The 17,844-nt window shown below is 38.1% G+C and overlaps 1 protein-coding gene across 1 annotated transcript in view; it reads left to right on the forward strand.

The window, feature by feature from the left end:
* The window catches only part of lgr4 (leucine-rich repeat containing G protein-coupled receptor 4), a 29,254-nt gene extending 13,898 nt beyond the window's left edge, over positions 1-15,356 (forward strand). Inside the window, exons 3-18 of the mRNA XM_026319785.2 lie at positions 1,672-1,743; positions 2,775-2,846; positions 6,088-6,303; positions 8,615-8,686; positions 9,789-9,857; positions 10,348-10,419; positions 10,639-10,710; positions 10,876-10,944; positions 11,027-11,098; positions 11,338-11,403; positions 11,564-11,635; positions 11,718-11,789; positions 11,915-12,040; positions 12,366-12,463; positions 12,852-12,905; positions 13,029-15,356. Coding sequence (XP_026175570.1) covers positions 1,672-1,743; positions 2,775-2,846; positions 6,088-6,303; positions 8,615-8,686; positions 9,789-9,857; positions 10,348-10,419; positions 10,639-10,710; positions 10,876-10,944; positions 11,027-11,098; positions 11,338-11,403; positions 11,564-11,635; positions 11,718-11,789; positions 11,915-12,040; positions 12,366-12,463; positions 12,852-12,905; positions 13,029-14,437 — 2,683 coding nt within the window. The 3' untranslated portion in view covers positions 14,438-15,356. The remainder of the gene's footprint in view (positions 1-1,671; positions 1,744-2,774; positions 2,847-6,087; positions 6,304-8,614; positions 8,687-9,788; positions 9,858-10,347; positions 10,420-10,638; positions 10,711-10,875; positions 10,945-11,026; positions 11,099-11,337; positions 11,404-11,563; positions 11,636-11,717; positions 11,790-11,914; positions 12,041-12,365; positions 12,464-12,851; positions 12,906-13,028) is intronic.
* Positions 15,357-17,844: the final 2,488 nt, after the last annotated feature.

Consider the following 17,844-nt stretch of genomic DNA (forward strand, 5'->3'; position numbering starts at 1 on the left):
TTGTAGCCCTTTACTGCTGTCAGGCTGCACTACAAAGCTTTTCGTAGTTTAACTACTGACAAAGGTGGAAGTGGTGTCACACTTGGAGGAAATGTAACGTTTTTCATTAACAAAATGTGGCACATTCATGGAAGCCTGGAGGGGTGAAGTGTTCCACAGTGCAGATTTCTGTCATTTTGAATAGGTATTCATATATGTGTGACAACTTTTACTCTAGTCATCACTGTAACTGCAGATTATAGACTTGGAAATAAAATCTAATTGCGCATAAATGTTTTTCTCTTGGCAAATTGTGGCTCAACATGGTCAACCACAACTAATCACACAGAAAATAAGGCTTGTAACCAACCTTTGCAACTTAATGTGGGGTTTGATCATCTTCTCTGTTTCCATATTTCATGGGTACTTAACACTTTCTGTCTATGTGACTAATGGAATTAGTATTTTTTTGCCTTTGTAGCCAGTTTTTCAACCAAATATAGTGCAAATTCTATTCAAATGTCCATAATATCAGCAAAAGAAAACAGGAATTGTAAAATTTCAGCCAATACTGTCATGTGAATAATAGATTAGGTGTTGAAGAATTTAATAATAGAGTGCTGTTAAACTGATGTAATTAAAAGAGTAACAGTCAATCCAAAACAGTAAAAAAATAATGTAGATCTTTATAGCCTACTCATCACTTTTCACATTATTTTATCTACTGATATTTATAGTCTTCTCACTGGAGTAAAAACTGCAATTGGACATTTAAGTCAAATGCTTTATGTGTGCAGCGATTTATTTGCTAAGTCCTTGTTCATTGCACTTTGCTGGTTTTTGTTGATAACCCAACTCCTCCACCTAAGCCAATGATTTTGTTTTATTATTCTATTTTGTTTTTGATAGTTGCACTTATTCATGTACAAATTTAAAATGCAGGTAAAAACAAGTGCTTTGCAACCTGCAAAACCAGTAAAATTTTATAGTATGTAGAGGAAACACCGAACACCAATTTTGAATCTCCATGTGGTACTCAAACACAGTCAGCTTTGATTCTCAGGCTAACACCCAGCAGCTCTTGTTGCAGGGAATTCAGCCTTGCTGTACTCATGTTGCAGAGTGATAAATCTGTTGCTAATCTTTGAGGCTAGATAATATACTTGGGCTCTGTGTCCCAGACTGCCTGTCCCATGCTTATTTACACCCCTATTTCCTATAGACTTCCTGTTCGCAACAGGAAAGGGAGGTGTCCCCTCAGTCTCAAGTAATTCATGCAGGGACTGGAGCAGCTGCCTAAGAATAAATGTTACAAGGTTGCACTGTTGAAGGGAATGAAAGTTATATTCATACACTGCTTGTATCAGCCTGGGTGGGAGGCTCAGAAAGGGATCTAAAGAGGGGATGTGTAGGAACAGTTCTAATCTCTTGCGGGTGACAGATGAAGTGACAACAGGACATGGCACAGACATGTCTTTGACACCCCATGCCTCATGTTCAGCTTGAGAACTGGAACTTGATATAGTGAGGCACTGGATGTGAAGTAGTTCTCGACACTATGCAGTACCTTATTCATATAAAGTACACTCTATACACACTATTTTATGCAAACAATATGATTTTCTGTAGTAAACATTTCCTTTCTGTAAACATTTCAGAAATGTCTTGAGCTTGATTCTTTCTCTCACTCAGGCGACTTGCGGGGAATGACCTGTCATTCATCCACCCTGAAGCCCTGTCTGGACTACATCAGCTTAAAGTCCTGTAAGCACACACTCTCCCTACCCCCAACATCAACATTAACACATACATTCACACACAAACACACACTTACAGTATGGCTGTGAGTGTGAAGTTTTCCACACACTGGGGAAGAGTAAATATTGCAGTTCATATTGCAAATATAAAGTAAATATTGCACTAGTGCTGTCAGTTATTGCCACCCTAAACATGGTTGTTCAGTTTACATCTACTTGGAATAATGTAGATACATTTTTCCATCTCTACTCCAGTTGTGTTTGTGGGGGGAAAAAAAACACACAGACGTGCATACAAGCTTTGTGTAAAAATTAGTTCTGCATAATTATCATCAGGCAGCACACCCTAGTATGCTTGCACCAACTTGGACACATTGAGCAACTCACAACGCACTGAACCTGTTCATTCTGCACTGAGCCAAAAGTACAAAGTCCTGTTGATATAAAAGTGAGCTCTTGGATACAAGACTGAAACACAAACACATAGAGGTGTTGTACATGCTTTTATCAAGCGATTTATTCAGTGTTACTTGTAACTACACAAGTGAAAACAAACTGAAGTATTTTGACCACATGCTGATCAGACAAAGTGCATTCATGCTGGAATTGGATCAGTTGTGTACAAATTCTGTAACTACAAGCATACATAGTTTTACATACTCTTGATTAATAAATGATTAATTAAATACTGTCAAATTAAAGAGATTATTGGATACCATCATTGGTGTTTAAAGCTTCTTAGTCAGCTTGCCAGCAATTCCTGGAAGACAGAACTGATTGGCCAGAGTTGTATGTATTTGTTTCCATTTGCACATACTGAGACAAGAAGAATCAGGAAACACTGAAGCCAATGTTCCTCCCAGAGGGAATAATTGTAACCTGTGTGGATAGGCATGAACAGCAACAAGACCTTCGGAAAGCTCACTAACATATTTAACATAAGATATATTTGTGGGTGGATGTTGTTTTAGATTCATGATGCAAGGAAAGCTTTTTGTGAGTAGAGGTGAAATCATCATGTTGCCATTTTACCTTCAGGATGCTCCAGAATAATCAGCTGAAGACTGTGCCCAATGCAGCCCTGAAGAGCCTTCATTCTCTACAGTCTCTGTAAGTGCATGCACACATATGCAAATGTTACATGCACGTGCAAGAGTGGTACATGAGTGGGATACTGTCTTTCTGTCATTCCCATTTATATGTCAGATTTAACTGTATTATGACAGCCTTAGCCCACATTAGGCCTGTAAGCTGTAGTAAATGAGAAAGATATATTGTCTTTAATTCCTAGACAGAAAGATTGGTTTGTTGATTGATTTGTCCACCGTTATGGTTAACATACACTAATGGTAAGGTATTCTAAACAACTATTGAATGGGTCCCCTAGGAGAGGTGTAATATCTTTGCTGGTTTTTTTAACCTAGGGTCATCATCAGGTCGAGCTTTTCATGTGTCACATACTTGTGCTAAGTGCTAGTAAATAGCATGTTAATATATGCTAAGATGGTGAACATGGTAAGCAACATATCTGTAAAACCTCAGCATGTTCACAATGTCATTGTTAGGATGTTGCCATGTTAGCATTACCATTTAGTGCCAAGTACTGCTGTGCCGAAGTACAAGCTCACAGGGTAACTGGCATGGCTGTCAACTCCTAGTCTTGTTACAGAGTGCTGACGTTCAGCCAAATGCAAATATCTGAAATCTGGTAGTGTCTCTCTAAATAGAAGCAATGCAAACATGCATTTTGCCATGTCATTTTACTAAATGTTCACATTAAAACACTAAACTGCACTGTGCTATAGTTACACTTTACCAAACTTCAGCATGACTATAGAGTTCTTTAAAGTTCAAGGTGCAGTCTTGATCCAGCATCAAATTGTTTCAGTCACACAAATTTCACACAGATTTTGGGCATTGGGTCATTCACTGAGATAGTTTAAATATCCGCTTGACATGTGCCTGTACTTATTACTTGCAATACAATAAATGTGCCATTACTGTCAGATGGCTCTGAGATGGGGAAAAAAAAATCTTTATTCTTCTTCTTCTTGCAAACAGATTAAATTGTTTTTACTTGAGACATTGTTGATGTCATTTAAGGGGGCTCCACTCATGTTACATACTTTACTCCTGCTGCAGTGTTTGTTGCCCAGCAATAGCCCTGTGCAAATCTAGGTCAGTGTTATTCAGCAGATCTGTAGCTGACTTTTATTTATTATGTTGGATTGTTGGGTTTTCAAGAGCTTTTGTGTTGAACTGTCAGCCCTATTAAAATTTCCTGCTCTACTCACTATCAATATTGGCTTCATTTTAATCTGTCTACTGAGTGTGAATTTTATTGAGACCACAACAAGAACAGTGGTTTATTTGTGCCACTTCCCTCCACCATTGTGACTTTGAATTTGACATACTAACGTAGAACTGGATCCAGCTGGAGAAACATGCTGCTTATCCAGCTTTTAGCTATTATCACCCTGCTATATCCCTCCCCTTGTCCCTTACTTCCCCTTTTCTTTTTTCTGCCTCTCTTCTTTCTTTTTAACAGATGTCCTTTCTCTTTTTTTTAAGGTCTGTAGCTGAAGTAATATGCTTTGGCAAAGCCAGCACTTGGTTTGTATAAAGCCTTAGAGAGCTAAATGTCAATCAAGACTGTTTTTCTTCCAGCCTAGACACTTGAGGAATTTTGAGGGAGGGCGAGACACTTGGTGAAGGAGGATAGCAGGAGCAAACTGCATGGTGATGGTGGAAAGAAAACCTGAGTATTTGTAATATGTTATTTAATGCTATTTTATTTTTTAACTACCAAATTAATGGCTTCCGATCAAAATTTCTTCAGTATGCTATGATCACTACTCTCTTGTACATAATAATCCACAGGTAGGAGAAAAATTCATAAAATGAAACTTGAGAGTATTGCTATATTATGTAATTCAAATTTTATGAACTGTGAGTACATCACTTTTGCCTTAGTAGCCAGATACACATTTATGTCATCCTCCTTAATGGCATGCATGATGTCTCTCATTTACTTAAAGAATGAATGGTTACAGCATTTGGCACAGTGACTCTGTGGTTTATACCATTGCCTCACAGCAAGAAAGTTCATGGTTCGAATCATGTGTGAAGCTGGGGTCTTTCTGTGTGGAGTTTGCATGTTCTCCCCATGTCTATGGGTTTCATCTGGGTACTACAGCTTCCTCCCACAAAGACATGCAAATTGCCAGTAGGTTTGAGTGTTTGTCTGTCTCTATGTGTCAGCCCTGAGATAGACTGGTGATCTCTCCAAGGTGCAACGTGCCTTTCTCCCAGTGTCAGCTGGGATTGGCTCCAGCCCCTCTTGATACTGGAAGGATAATCAGTAGTTAATGGATGGATGGAGGGTTACAGGTTTATCAGTATTTCTCAAAAGAGAGATTAAAAAAGGAAGTGATTTAGGCTACTGCAGTGGTTGTGATAATGCAGCCATTATGCAATACTGACAGGTACTGTATTCAGAGTAAAGCTCTTAATTTTTACCTGCCAGCCTTTTTTTCAAACTTTGGATGACGTACGCAAAATACTGGTAACAACCAGTGAATCAAATATGAATTCAGTTGTGAAGAGTGTGCAGTATAGCAAATCCTTGTATAAGATTGCTGCTCCCCTTCACCAAAGCAAACTGTAAAAGGAAGATATTTCAACTGGAGTTAAAAGCCAAGGAGAAAAAATGTTAGTTTTTAACCAGGATTCTAAAAATCGCCAGGCTTGGCACAGTAATAATGCCTGTGGTATTCACTGATCCACAGTTTAGGAACAGTTAAAGTGGAGGCACAGTCTAAACCTTGGAATGACCATAAGCATTGGCTCAAAGGATCTACAGTAAGTGCCCTAGATGATATGTATAGATGTAAAAGCTCAGAGAGGTAATACCGCACTAACCCATTGAGTGACTTAAAAACAACCGTTAGCACATTACAATCAGTCCTGTAACAGTGTGCTCAACAAGCTACTGATGAAAGTAAAGGTTGTCTAATTGCTAAGAGCAGACCAAGTGTGTATTACTTTATCTCGCAGATGAATTAGGACAACTTTTAGTCCTGTAGAATGTGCCAAAGCAACTTGGTGGTATAGGCTATCTGCCACCATAATTCTGATCTAAAAAATGACTTGTGTGGGAGAGAAATTGTTGTTATATGGTATCATTCTTAAGATGCAAATACAATGTATCAGCAAAAATATATCCAAATAAATAAAGTTGTAAAAACATAAGGTAACAAACTTCCTTTTTAGAGTTCTTTTGCAAGGCATCATAGAAACAAAGCATGTTTATCTAATGAATTTGCGCTTTTCTTTTTTCTCTGTTTTGTAGTCGCCTTGATGCAAATCATATTACCACAGTTCCAGATGACAGTTTTGAAGGCCTGCAGCAGTTGAGACACCTCTGGTTGGATGATAACAACCTGACGGAGGTTCCCATCGGTTCTCTAAGACACCAGGCGAACCTTCAGGCTCTGACATTGGCACTAAATCGCATCTTGTACATACCAGACAACGCCTTCACAAACCTTACTAGTCTAGTTGTGCTGTAAGTTATATTATGCCCCTGCTCTAATTATGGTTTAGAATGAAAAGCTGCATGGTACTGTTGGAGTACATAAGTTTACAGTACATACTGTATATTTCACTAATGTTTCTTGCTAGTCACACCTTTGCCATAGTGTTCAGGGTGGATAAAAAAAAAAAAACAGAGGTACTACAATATAGTGTGCAGTACTTAGGTTCTAAATCTGCTAATGTCAGCCAGTCACTATACTTACTGTAAATCTAAATGAAATACAGTATATTCTATTTACATCACCACCAAACAAATAGCCAGAAGCATAATTGTGAATGGGTAAGTGGTGAAAGTAGTTGTAAATGTGGCAAAACCATCACTCTCTCAATTAATTTCATAAGAAATTATTTAAATGGTTACTTAAAATGGCATTTCCTTAGTCAAGGCCTTTGAGAAGTCTTTTAAATGCTACAATGGTTGAGTAATAAACAGTTTCATTAAAGTGAACTTACCAAGGACAGTTAGAGAACTTTGCATGCAGTCTTTGTGGATTACAGACTGCATTAAATAACTTAGCAGGAACAACCTGCTGGTGTACTTTTTTAAAAAACCCTAATTATCCAGGCACACTGACAGAACCATCTCATGTGTACTGAAATTACCTGACGGAGCAGCTGAAGAAGTGAAAGTCATTAGGTGTTGATCAGGATAATTCTTGAGCTGAAAGCCATCACATGCAAAATATATGCAGTGTGAGTTTAGTATTAGTTTGCTAACTTGTTATTTTTGCAGTCATTTTCTGTATTAGGTAGGTGGTCATTTCTTGAATTAATACTAGAGAATTTTGGGGCTGATTTTTCTAATTCACTAAATTCTTAGTCCCCTCATTACCTGATTTTATAGGTTATCGTGCAGTTAGCACAATGCAATGTCAAAAAAACTAATCACACTATTTGTAGTTACCTGGTTTTTGCATTAATTGGTCATAATATATGATCTGATCTTAAAGTCACCAGTATAAACAAACACAAAGTAAAAATATAATTGTACAATTTTGATTTTTTATTTAACAGACATTAAACATTCACAGTTTGTTTCCATACTCCATGTGCCATGTTTTGTGTATGGTAAACTGATGTTAACCAGCTCCAGTGACTCCTTTAAGCAGTTAACTCTTACTCAGGGCTTCTTTTACACCTCATTGAGCATTCTGCATTGTGACCACAGTACTATTTTTTTCTCCATATACAGACCAACTGTGGACTAAAATCTGAACTATCTGAGATGAATTTGTAACCCTTTCTGTTATGCAAATTTCTTCTTTGCAAGACATGGTTCACACCAGTAGATGCTGCTTATAAATAGCAGACTCAAAATGTTTGAGTGATTTTTATAAGTCAGAGTACCTCTAACCTATGGCTCCTTCTCTTTTCATAAGATTCCAGCTAAATTCTCACTCTAACTAGATTTTGTTTATGTCATTAGCCTAGGGGTTCACATATGTATACCTACCTACACTATGGCTATTGGAATGGTGTATTGAATGTGGATAAGAACAATATAGTTTGTAATAATAATAATAATAATAATACATTTTATTTCATGGCGCCTTTCAGTCTCAAGGTCACCTTACAGATAGAAAAGGAAGCATACAGCATGATATACATACATAGTTTGTGTGTTGTTCGTTAAAATAGATGTTTGTTCATAATTGTAAATTAGTTGGTGTGTATGTTACACAAATGTACACCAGTTATTTATTTATTTATTTTTCATATATCATAGCATTCTGTTGTCACTTCGAATCTATGTGTGTTCTGCTCTAGGTCTGAATATATCCATTCAGTGATTCCAAATCAGATGCCAAACACAACCACAGAATTGTATATAGTTCCACAACTTCCAGTTAATCATTCATTCAAATCGCATGCCCTGTGTTTTTGCATGCAAGCAAAAGGTTTCTACACTAAGCACAAATGTAAAATCAACATTATCTTTTATTCATAGTGTAAATGCTAAAACCTTCCACAGAGATCTGTCAAACACTATGAATCTCAGGAATTATCCCAAACTTATATTTTTCATGACTCTTGTAATACATTCACACAAGCACACACACATAGAATGGTATTGCTGCAGGGTTAGTATAAACATGACAAGATAAACAGGAAGAGAAGACCTTGAATCTATTAGGCAAGGGAAAAGCCCTCTCTATATACACATACTGTACAGTCACCTGACTTCAGAAATTGTCAGACTGGGTTAGAGCCCATGATTGTTTTATGTCTGTCATAATATGAAGTCATCACACATGTATGTGAAACTGTTTTTGCTTTGCCAGGCATCTTCATAACAACAGAATTAAGGAGATAGGAGACAACTGTTTTGCTGGACTTTTAAACCTGGAGACCCTGTAAGTACAGACATACAGTGGTTGATATGTGTATCAGTTTGAGTGTGTTTGTGCTCATGTTTGTGTATGCTAACAGCTCCCCCACCCACCCCATCTCTAGTCTTCTAGACATCATTGTGTCCACTTCCTCTTTTAATTGCTCTAGGATAAATAGAGCAAAGTACATGATGCTTATCAAATCTGCCCTCCCACTGTTCACTTCCTCCTGCCACACAGCCATGAAAAATCTCTTAGTGGACACCTTACCTAATGGCAAACAGCCACTGTACAGCACACGTACCGTTACGGGTGAATGGGGATGTCCATTTTGTCCTAAATTCTAAACCTGCAGAGCATGTTAAAAATTACCGAAAGCTGTCAGTGTAGGTACTGGATTATTAAAATTTCTGGTCTGATTTTGTACTGTTTCAGGCTGTGCTGAAACAATAACCATCCATCAATTAGTTAACATTATTTAACATTTTTGCTTATGATTTTTCATTTTATCATTTGTCATGCAAATGTCAGAGTTGTGCTTCTCAAATGTGAGGATTTGGTCTCTTTCTGTGTTTCTTATTGCTGTAAATTGATTATCTTTTTGATATGGGTTAGTCAAGCAATGTGAACGATCTTAGAACATCTTTACTATTTTTGACATTTCATAGACTTACCAACTAATATCTGTATTGTATCCATTAATCAAAGATAGGCAGATTAAAGTGGGATATGCTGTATATATTTTTTTTACAGTGGGCTTGTAATCAGTAGAATAATATACTATGGATTATTTATTAGGATTACAGTGTATTTATATTGAGTATTTGTAGTTGTTTGGTTATTGTTGCCAAAAGGGTTGATCATTCAGACTGCTGGCAAGTCATATATTTTATTAGGATTATAATAAGGGTAGTTATCCTAGTTTCTAATAAGTAATTTCTTACTTGGTGCTGACAGCAGTAACAGAGTAAACCAGATCACTCATCACTCATATTAACAACGCTTAATCATAGGGGCTTTGTTTGAATGTGCCATTTATCACTGGGCTTTAGAATAGATTGCTCTCTCATGTCATGAGATAACAGAACAGCATCAACATCCTGTGTCTCTCTCTGTCTCATCCTAGAGACCTCAACTTCAACAACCTGATGGTTTTTCCCAAAGCAGTAGAGACCCTGCCCAAACTGAAGGAACTGTGAGTGTAATGTTCTTTTTCTCCTGGAAATGTTTTGTAGTAACACTTAAATCAGAGATCAGTTAACTCATCAGAGCATAAAAGAAGCTTGCTAATGTCTTCTAGTTTTTATGTGACAGGAAAACAAATATAACTGAATAAGTTATATAAAAAATAAAAGTAAATGGGAAGCTAGAGCAAGACAGTTGCTACTTTGCAAAGTCAGCAAACTCATTGTTTGATTAAAGGCTTATTTAAGTCAGTTGGCAGACTTAGTTTTCTGTAGTAGACTTTGAGAGTTTGTGTTTGATTTGCTTGAATGCTTGATGCCTTTTGTATCATTACTTTTTTTCTTTTTTTATCTTTTGCATTTGCCAACTCAACTCACTTGTGTGTCAGGTTCATAATGAGTTTAAGTGTGTAAGTGTAATGGCCTTACACTTGAAAAGAGTTAATCATTCAACCTGCCAGTAAGTCATACATTTTGTCTCCTTCAACCTCTTTCTTGCAGTGGGTTTCACAGCAACGATATTCCTTCCATACCTGAAGGGGCCTTCCATAACAACCCCTTGCTGAGAACCATGTAAGGTCAAACACCATTGGTTCACTGACATGACTTACTGTACAGATAGACACACTAATATCTTACATTTTTTCAAATGACACCATTTAGAATATACAGTATGCTTGAGTGGATATGGGTGTAAGGGTTCAGTTGATGAATGTCCAGGAGATGGTGCCATTCTTGCATAATAAATGATTTTGGTTTAAACTTTCACCTTGTGCTCCTGCTGCCCTCCAGACATCTTTATGACAACCCTCTGTCCTTTGTGGGTGCATCAGCTTTCCAGAATCTGTCTGACCTGCACTCCCTGTAAGTCCTACAACTTGTAACATATCACTGTTAAGCTCTATCTAGTGGTTACAAAAAAAATAAAAAATGTCTTTTAATTGGCTCTTGTGTCTCACTTTATCCATACCAACTCCTGCCTGGACAGCGGTTGTGTTATAATATTATTTGTTACTGGGTATGTTTCAGAATGTTGCGTGGGGCCAGTATGATGCAGGACTTCCCTATACTCACATGGACTAATAACCTTGAGAGCCTGTGAGTGAGCTCAGATGTAGCATCTGTTCCTGCTTGTGTTTTGTGTGTCTCCTACATCATTGATGCAGTTTTTCAATTCCAGGACCCTGTCAGGAACTAAGATATCATCCATCCCTGCTGATCTGTGTGAGGGTCTCAAGTTGCTACGGACACTGTGAGTGACTTTTACTTTCTTTTCGTCTGAATAGTCCTTAAAATATAGTTTTCGATTCCAACCACAGTACTTGATGAAGATTTAAGATCATTAAGAACTTACTGGCATCATAGTAATGGTCCCACCATTGTTTCACATCTAAAGTGTGGTTTTACCAGTTAGCCTTTTTGTATTAGATCTTTCTTTTTATATTATCTGATTTGTCTTATAGTTGTGGTGTGGTGTGTTTCCTCCATCAGAGACCTGTCCTACAATGAGATCACGGGGCTCCCATCCCTACAGGGCTGCGTCCGACTGCAGGAGATGTGAGTGTTGAACATGTAGTATTCGGTTTCATACAAAGATGGTAAAACTTCAAAGATAAGAATTTGTATTCAGCTTAAAAGAAGATTGTGTAGCAACAATTGATGTCATAAAGGGAATGTTTGCTTAGTTACTATGTATTTTCTTGTTTTAAATCTGCAGAAGTTTTCAGAACAACCATATTAAACTAATTGAAAGAGGCACTTTCCAAGGTCTCTCTGCTCTCCGTTTACTGTAAGTTCAGTCATAGACATTCATGTACAAACATATGTTTTATGCCTGGATTGTGAGGTCATTACATTGTGATTTTACACAGAGACCTGAGTAAAAATGAAATCAGAGTTATCCACAGAGATGCTTTTCTCACCCTCACTGCACTCACCAACCTGTGAGTACAACCTGTATAATATTTTACCACCTTTCATTAAAGGGTCATAATTCCAGTTACCTATCATTGTTTGATTTGACCGTGATGTGCAGAAATTAATTTCTTGTGTGTAATCATTTTTGTAGAGATCTGAGTATGAACTCTCTGACTGCAATTCCAACAAATGGATTGAATGCCCTCAGTCAGCTTAAACTCTCAGGGAACCCACAGATGAAAAATGTGCTGACTGCTAAGAACCTACCCAAACTCAGGTAGGAAAGAACTTCTGTAGTGATTAAAAATGTCCAAGAATGTGTCTTTTTCTGTCTTCGTGCTGCAGTTACAAACCCCACCTCTTCTTGTATATTTAATGTGAAAGCCGGGAGGATCTGTTTTCTCCACAATTGTAGATGCACTATGGAAACATCTAAATATTATTGGGGGAAAAATCACACTGACCAAATATTTGCAGACAATCATATTATTTATTCTTTTCCAATATGGTGATTAGATTATGGGCCATCTGCACTGTCAACACTGATTTTGGACCTCAGCAGGATGCTCACAGCCTTTATAAATGATTATTGCTGTTTACAGGTCCATCTCTGTCCCTTACGCCTACCAGTGCTGTGCATTTGTTGGATGCGACTCTGTGACAAGTTCCTCTGAAGAAAATGATGCAAAGAAATCTACAGGTGGGACTGCTGCAGTGAGAGCAGAACAGTTGAAGTTAAAATCTTTTTGGTTTTATTTAAATTAAATCAAAGTATCAATGGAGGCATAAGCCCCCTAAGAGCTTTCTAATTCCCATACTGCTGACTAGTAGAAATGTACATGTATACAAGTAAACTCTACTGTGTACTGTATTTAAATAATATTTAGTTTCACACCATGGCAGAGTAACAGAAAATGAATTTCAGGTTCTGGGCAGTTAAGCCTGTAATAATTAACTTTAATTATTGTTTTTGGAAAGTCAAACAAAAACAGTTGTTAACATACTTACTACTTCATTCATCTGACTGCTTTTGGCAAGGCTGCTATTGTGGATTAAAACTTGCATTTTTTTCAACCCTTTTATTATAGGAGGGGAGGATGTGGAAAGAATCTCAATGGTTATGCATTGCTCCCCTTCACCAGGTAAGCATTAAACACCTCGAAATATCTTTAGTTATGTGCCTGCATGTTTACTTTTGGCAATCAATTTTCAAATGCCAAATTAATTGTACCCTTTTAAACAGCAGCATTGTTTTTAATCTTCAGGAGCTTTCAAGCCTTGTGAGCACCTCCTAGGTAACTGGATGATTCGGCTGACAGTTTGGTTCATCTGCCTGGTGTCTCTGGTCTTTAACAGCCTGGTGCTGGCGGCCACCTTCTCCCCCACACACCGATCGACAGGACATTCCCACTCCATGACTCCATCTCTCTCTCCAGCCAGGCTTCTGATGGGGCTGCTGGCCCTGGCAAATCTGCTCACAGGCCTGTATGTCAGTGTGCTGACCGTGCTTGATTTTGCAACCTGGGGCTCCTTTGCTGAATTTGGGGTGTGGTGGGAAATGGGACCTGGCTGTCAGATCACAGGAGCCCTGGCTGTCTTCTCATCAGAGTGGGCAGTGTTGCTACTGTCATTGGCTGCTGTGGAGCGTAGCATGACTGTGCGGACAATCCTTGGGAAGGTAATGACGTCACCCAGGAGGAGTGGTGGGAGCCATCATGGATGCTGGAGAGGAGATCGACGCTTTAGCTTTGTTGCAGGACTGCTGGGCCTGCTGGCTGCTGCTGTAGCCTGCCTGCCTCTACTGACCTCCAGTAACCAGTCCACCTCTCCTCTCTGCCTGCCTTTCGCTGGTGCTGAGAGCCCAGCTCTGAGTGTTACGGTGGTTCTGGTGCTGCTCAACGCGCTGGCATACCTGTTCACTGCAGCTGTGTACACCAAGTTGTACTGCCACCTGGGCAGGGTGGAACTGGCAGATCCAGAGCAGACCGGTGCACTGCGACACGTAGCCTGGCTCATCTTTACCAACTGCATCTTCTTTTGCCCCGTGGCAGCTTTCTCCTTTGCCCCTCTCTTGGCAGGCTCTACAGCCGGTGGGCCAGAGATTGCCAAGTCTGTCACCCTCATTTTTTTCCCACTGCCTGCATGCCTGAACCCAGTGCTGTATGTGTTTTTCAGCCCAGCCTTCAGGGAGGACTGGCTGAGACTACGTGGCCATGGAGGTTTGACAAGGGAAGTGAAAGATAGTGCCGAAAGTCATGGAGACAATAGTGCCGGTGGATCGGAGCTTTCAGACGGAAGCTCCTCCACCCACGTAGGCTTTGACTGTGGGGTGTACACGCAGCTTTGCGGAGAGACAGTTGTATGTGAGCAGTGCGAGGCAGTGCTGCATGCCAGGACCTGCTCTTCCCCTTCGTCCTCCACAGTCTGTAGACACTTAGTGAAGTCTCACAGCTGTCCCACCCTCCTGGCAGGAACTACAGTGTGTCACCGTGCTGAGGGGTTTTGGGCGGACAGCAGCACGCCCTCTGCCCAGTCGGAGTATGCTGACGAGGGGGACTCATTTGTATCGGACAGCTCAGACCAAGTACAGGCCTGTGGCAGAGCCTGCTTCTGTCAGAGCAGAGGCCTTCCTCTCGTACACTACTCATACAACATACCTCGGGTCAAAGACTAATGGCACTTCAGAGCTCCAGTACGTCTGTGTGCATAGATGTCTCTGTCGTGAATTTAGATACTACAAGAATATAAAAAAAACATTTTTATATCAAACAACAAAATGTGCCAACTACCCTGCTAAAAGACTATTCAGCAAGCACTTACATTTAAAAAAAAAAAAGATGCAGCCAATCATTTAAAGGGAACTTGGTATGCTTTTTGAGCTTAAAGACCATTTCTAAACTGAACTGAGCACATCATGTTACAAACGAGTCAACAGAGGATCATATAAAGGAAAACCTTGCCAACAGTGCCTGCCTCTTGCTTTTGAGTGGAAATAATGATGTTGCAAGGCTTAGTGTACGTGTCAGAGATTTTGTGATTTTTCTGTTTTACCTGTTCTCATAAGCTTTTTCAATTTTTATTGTTATAGATCTTGTCAATTTTAAAACTTTGCCACAGCAACTGTTAATTTTATACTTTGATTTTTTTTTTTGTTTTGTTTTGGGTTTTTTTTTTTTTTTACAAAAATGTAGCAAATATAATAATCATCCTAGACTTTTCTGTCTGAATGTAACTTTCAGCTGGTCTTCATTAATGTAACATCAGCAATAACTTCTGCCCTACCTGCCCGCCATCTTAATCTGCCAGCATGAGAAAGGTAAATACGAGTCTTTTTACTTTAATTTACCAAGACTAAGAATGTGATAAAAGTAGCAGATATCACTGTTTTAGCGACAAGTGTGTTTAGTGGTTTTCATGGATGTTGTTAATCTTTTTAGCAGCAGGAATGTCTGAGTGAAAATGATTTGAGGTGTATGAAAGATGAACCCTTCAAAGATAAATATATAACCCAAGCATTGACCAAAACAACAACGCATCCATTTGTGTTGTTATTCTTAAAAAAAACAAAAAAAAAACAAAAAAAAAAAACAGATGAACACATCCACAGTCACATCATTATTTTTATTAGTCTGGATTATATGTATATGTATATTTTTTTATCTGGGCCCTACTTTCTCAGTTTTAGCCATTATGCTGTTTGATTTGGATACAAGTTTTTATTTATTAATTAAGGTGCTATATATTTTACTGCTGAGCCAAGAGAAACCCACAAACACTTTCTTTTCAGTAAAGTCACATTTAGATGAAACCTGATTCATTAAATATTTGGAGTATTTATTATTTTAATTGTTGGCTCATTGTGCTATTGACTATCAGATCAGAAAGCATGAACTGTTTATAATGCAAATAAAACTGGCACTTGGTTAAGAAGTTCATATCAACCAAAAGAACTATTTGGCATTTTGGGAAGTATGCCACCCCTGAGAGTAAAATGAGAAGATTAATACGACTTAGTCACACATCTGTAGGCTAAATATGAAGCTACAGCTAACAACTAATTATCTTAGATTAGCATAAAGACTGGAAGCAGCAGGAAATGGCTAGACTGTTTAAACTATTCAAAAACGATTAAACAAACAAGACCTACGCTAAGCTTTAACTCACTGTTCTGGCTCCATATGTAGCTCACAGATACGAGGGGAGTGTTTGTGTTTTTGTCTAACTCTGGACACTAAAGAGAATATTTACAAAAATGTTAAAATTAAAAGAAAAGGTTGAGTCCAAACAAATCTAAATCAAGTGTATCAATGTATTTTTATAGTTGAACTCATGAGTAGAGTCATACCTGACATACGTTTTTGATTGATTTGAAACTTTAAACATAACTTGGCTTGTGACAAATTAAACAAATGAACACCGTCCAAGTTAAACACACGCGAATTAAATCCCACTCTTCCACTTCTTCCACCAGCTTGGCAGCCAGCTGATTCAACAAGAAAATGTATAAGCATTGCCAAAAAGTATAAACTGAACTATTATAATTGATACATGGCTGACCATTATTCAACCAGAAATACTTAAAGACAAATATATACAGTGTGTTACTGCTTTTAAAGTCATTTTTGTGCGGAGCCTGTGTACCTGTTGCAGTATATGGTGACGTGTTTGGCAACATTTTGACCAAAATAAATGGGCATGATGGCACAAAGTAGGAAAATAGGGCCTATGATGAAAATGATGAATTTTCTTTAACCTAATTCACTGCCCACTGCTCACTGTCTTTGCAATCCAGTTGCATTATCAGCAGATGACTCAGAAACTTGTGTTAATTTAAGTCTGTATTGGTCAACAGATGAACATTATTATAATGCAAACCATGGTAACATAGGTCTCTTGTTGCCCTGAGAGCTGACCCAAGTGTGACTGTGAGTGGTGAGGGATTGACTGTGTGCTGGAGCATGACTGTACACATTAAGGAGGATACACCCTCTGAGCGTGTATCCACAAGTGCATGTCATGTGAGTGCTCAGGAATTTAGGCAATGTAGAGAAACATTTTATCCCACCGACGAGACATTCTTGTGTCCTTGTGATGCACAGTTTAATTGAAATCTTTTGGCTTTATTTACTGTTTTTGCATACTCTCGTCTGGGTGTGTACATTCTTGCTCCAACCAACATGCCCGCTGATTGTTTAAGATATCTGATGTCCCATCTGTTGAAAATGTACAGGTGTTTTAGTAGTTCGGTTATTGTTGTTGTATTTGTAAATTATTTGAAAAGAAACCAAGTAATCAAGAAATGGGATGCTAACCAAGGAAGCTACCTCCTCAACTGTAGTGGCTACCAGCAGTGCTTTGTAAAAGTATAGTCTGTTTTCATTTGTTGTTTCTCTTTGTTTGCATTCTTGGCTTTATGTTGACACATGGTTGTACATCATCATGTTAGTTAAGTGCAAATTGGGGGAGGAAATATGTACTGTATACTGTGATTTTTATTTTTTTTTAAACCAAACTAAACTATAAACTATATAATTATATAAATATCTCACTTAATTTAAATTCAAATTCAGTTTTATTTGTAGCTTCTTCTTTTTTTTTTTATGTGAGCTCCCCAAGATGTTTTTTATTCTGATCAAGTAGAAAAATTATTCTATAAATTTTGAATTAATAAAATTTAGAACACAACCATTTTTATTTTTATTTACATTTTAATGTTTAAAGACTAAAACCCTTCATCACATATTTTATCATGTATGTGCAGTAATTGTGCTATTTTCCTTGTTCAAATTTAGGCGTCACATCAGTGCTTTCTTGCTGACGTAGCATTGACTGTCTTTGATTGCAATTCTGTTTATTGCAGTATGTGGTGAAAAGGTCACATCATCTTAGTTTCTCCCAGCAAAGTTTCTCATTGAAGGAGGAAGGTAATATGTTAAATTTTAAATCTGGCACTATTTTATCATGTTTCTGCCAACTGCTCAATCCCTGCGTCCAATCAAAATAGAATTTACTGTGGAGATTAAGTCTGAACTCACTGAGGACTTGTTTTTCTTTCCTAGTGTCTGATATATACTCCACAGT

Source organism: Mastacembelus armatus, chromosome 3 (assembly GCF_900324485.2).
Source record: "Mastacembelus armatus chromosome 3, fMasArm1.2, whole genome shotgun sequence".
NCBI lineage: Eukaryota > Metazoa > Chordata > Actinopteri > Synbranchiformes > Mastacembelidae > Mastacembelus > Mastacembelus armatus.